The sequence below is a fragment of the Contarinia nasturtii genome, unplaced genomic scaffold, assembly GCF_009176525.2.
Source record: "Contarinia nasturtii isolate CC-2019 unplaced genomic scaffold, AAFC_CNas_1.1 Cnas_scaffold_2661, whole genome shotgun sequence".
Lineage (NCBI taxonomy): Eukaryota > Metazoa > Arthropoda > Insecta > Diptera > Cecidomyiidae > Contarinia > Contarinia nasturtii.
The window spans coordinates 523-2,754 of record NW_022199981.1 but is presented as its reverse complement, the minus strand read 5'-3'; the positions used below and the strand labels follow the sequence as shown (position 1 = coordinate 2,754).

The 2,232-nt window shown below is 33.9% G+C and overlaps 1 protein-coding gene across 1 annotated transcript; it reads right to left on the bottom strand.

Moving 5' to 3' along the window:
- Nucleotides 1–8: 8 nt before the first annotated feature.
- LOC116348698 (atlastin-like) lies at nt 9–1,057 on the bottom strand. The gene is made up of 2 exons (XM_031779764.1): nt 779–1,057; nt 9–709 (listed from the first exon to the last, which is right to left on the bottom strand). Exons 1-2 carry the CDS (start codon nt 1,055–1,057, stop codon nt 23–25), a joined length of 966 nt encoding a protein of 321 aa, XP_031635624.1. The 3' UTR covers nt 9–22.
- Nucleotides 1,058–2,232: the final 1,175 nt, after the last annotated feature.

Below are 2,232 nucleotides of genomic sequence, written 5' to 3'. Positions count from 1 at the left end.
TCCACGCTTGCAAAAATTGAATTTATCTAACAATCAACTTTCCGAAAACAAGATTTTTCGGTTCAAACATCGCTGGCATCAATTCCTTTACATATTTCAGAAATTCGGGATCAATTTGTTTCAAGTCGCCAGTTAAATTTGTTCCTTGAGCAACAAACGTACCCGGATATGGCATTAAAAATGCGCTGATTTTCTCAAAACTTGAACGAATTCGTTGTCTTGGCTCACGCATTTCGGGCATTTGTTCTTCAATACTGGTCATAAGTTCATCGATCACACTTTGGCTCCATCCATAACCAGTTTCGTATGCAAATGGCCAGTCACGAATAAGAATCACCAAATGTTGAAATGGTTTCTCGTGCGTTTGTTCCATGACCAATCGTCCATATTCGGAAAATAAATCCAAATTTTGCAAGTCATTTTCTTGAAAGTTTTGCATTAAATTGTAGCATTGAACCGACGAAAGCATTATGCTCAAAGCAAACGTCTTCGCACAATCTTGAATGCTGCTTTGATGGTCAAATATACCTTGTGTGTCTAATAAAATGATGACGATTTTTTCGCCATTCTCAAAATCATGTGTAAACATCTCCGACCACATCCAAATTCCAGTTGTTTCGGGCTTACGACCGCCTCGCCACTTGAAACCATTCAATACACTGTCATTTCCACTGCTTTCAAGCCATTCGATGACGTCGTGTTTCTTGTACTGTTGATAATAAGAATAATTTATAATGAACGGAAGGAAAAATATGAGAAAAAGCCACATTTTCGTTACCTGTGCGTAGAGATATCGTAGGAAAAAATTGAGCAAAAAGCTTTTCCCCTTACGAAATGCACCGGCAATTGAAACTACCACTACGTGACGATCCTTTATCTCATCCGATTCCAGAATTGGGTTTAAATCATTCGAATTGAGGTGAAATGAATGATTTACAGGTGATATAATTTGTATTGCTCTTCCTTTTGAAATATCATCATTTTCATCAACTTGGCCATGAGAGCAAAATATTCCAGTGGAAAGTAATGTGTTCGCAATTAATAAAGCTAACTTCATTTTGACTCTTGCATTTACTGAATTGAATTTACTTATGCCTGGATTTATATTGTAATTATTAACTATTTATAGCAAAATATTGTTACAATCAGCCCTGTTATCAAGAGTTCAGCGATGGGTTGCGCTACATTACTAAGCGGTTATGAACTCAAATATCATTGAAAGTGTTTTCGAAACACAATTAATTAATTTACACAGATATCAGAACCGTCGTATTTCAACAACAAAAACATCAAATGAGTCTTTTTGTAAAGCAGAAGCTGATTCATTTTGATATTATTCAAGGGAAAAGGCAAAACGTACTCGAAAATAAATACAGTCGACTTTCGTTAACTCGAATGTTTCAGTAATTCGAATCTTGTTTTTCAATGCGTAATTCGAATTTGAAGTTCTTTTTTTTTGTAAAATCAACATTTTTACATCCGAAATTCGCTTTATAAAGACTTTTCCTAAGTATTTCTCTTATTTGATGGACACTTTTAAGAAACGCCAGACTTTAATGGAAAACTTTTGATGCTATTATCAACAAATTCACTCAAACGAAGCATTTTAATTTTAAAACCAGTGAAAATCTCTCCAATGTTGGTTTTGTTTAACTGAATTTAAAGAAATGTATGCACAACTTTTGTCAATTAGAATCGATGCACGAAATTTCATTCAGTGTGTCCGTAGATTTTTCAAGCGAAACTTTTTGTAATGCCATCAACACCGAAACGACCAATACTATTTTTGAATTTGAAGGAAAATAGAGAGATTTGAGCGAATTCAGATAAAGATGTGCTTGCAAGTTTGTTGGCAAATAAATATGGTATTTCGTAATAAAGCATGAAAAATGCAAGTCGTCAGTGACAAACACATACAGCATCTTTTTAAACACTTTGAAAACTAATTCGAAGAGGTCAATCTCCCGATGGCTTAGAATTAACGAGAGTCGACTGTACTCCATAATATTTAAATAATATAATTATCATTTTTGTAATGCACCCACAGCCGCACACTATATTTTCCATCTACAAAACTAAGAGCGAAAGTTTAATGCAAATCAAATTCAAAATACATAACGAATTGAGAGTCTGAAGTTCGTGCCGATAAGAAAAACAAATCGAAATAGATAAGTAGTTTTTATCTCACACAAGCTATATAAATTAAAAATTGTTCGTTGAAGTTGAAGATTT

Bases quoted from the DNA above. Each gene is read 5' to 3' on its own strand.
- LOC116348698 (XM_031779764.1), bottom strand. From the start codon at position 1,057: ATGAAGTTAGCTTTATTAATTGCGAACACATTACTTTCCACTGGAATA. The intron at 710-778 runs GTAACGAAAATG...TATTATCAACAG, and splicing joins TACGATATCTCTACGCACAG to TACAAGAAACACGACGTCAT.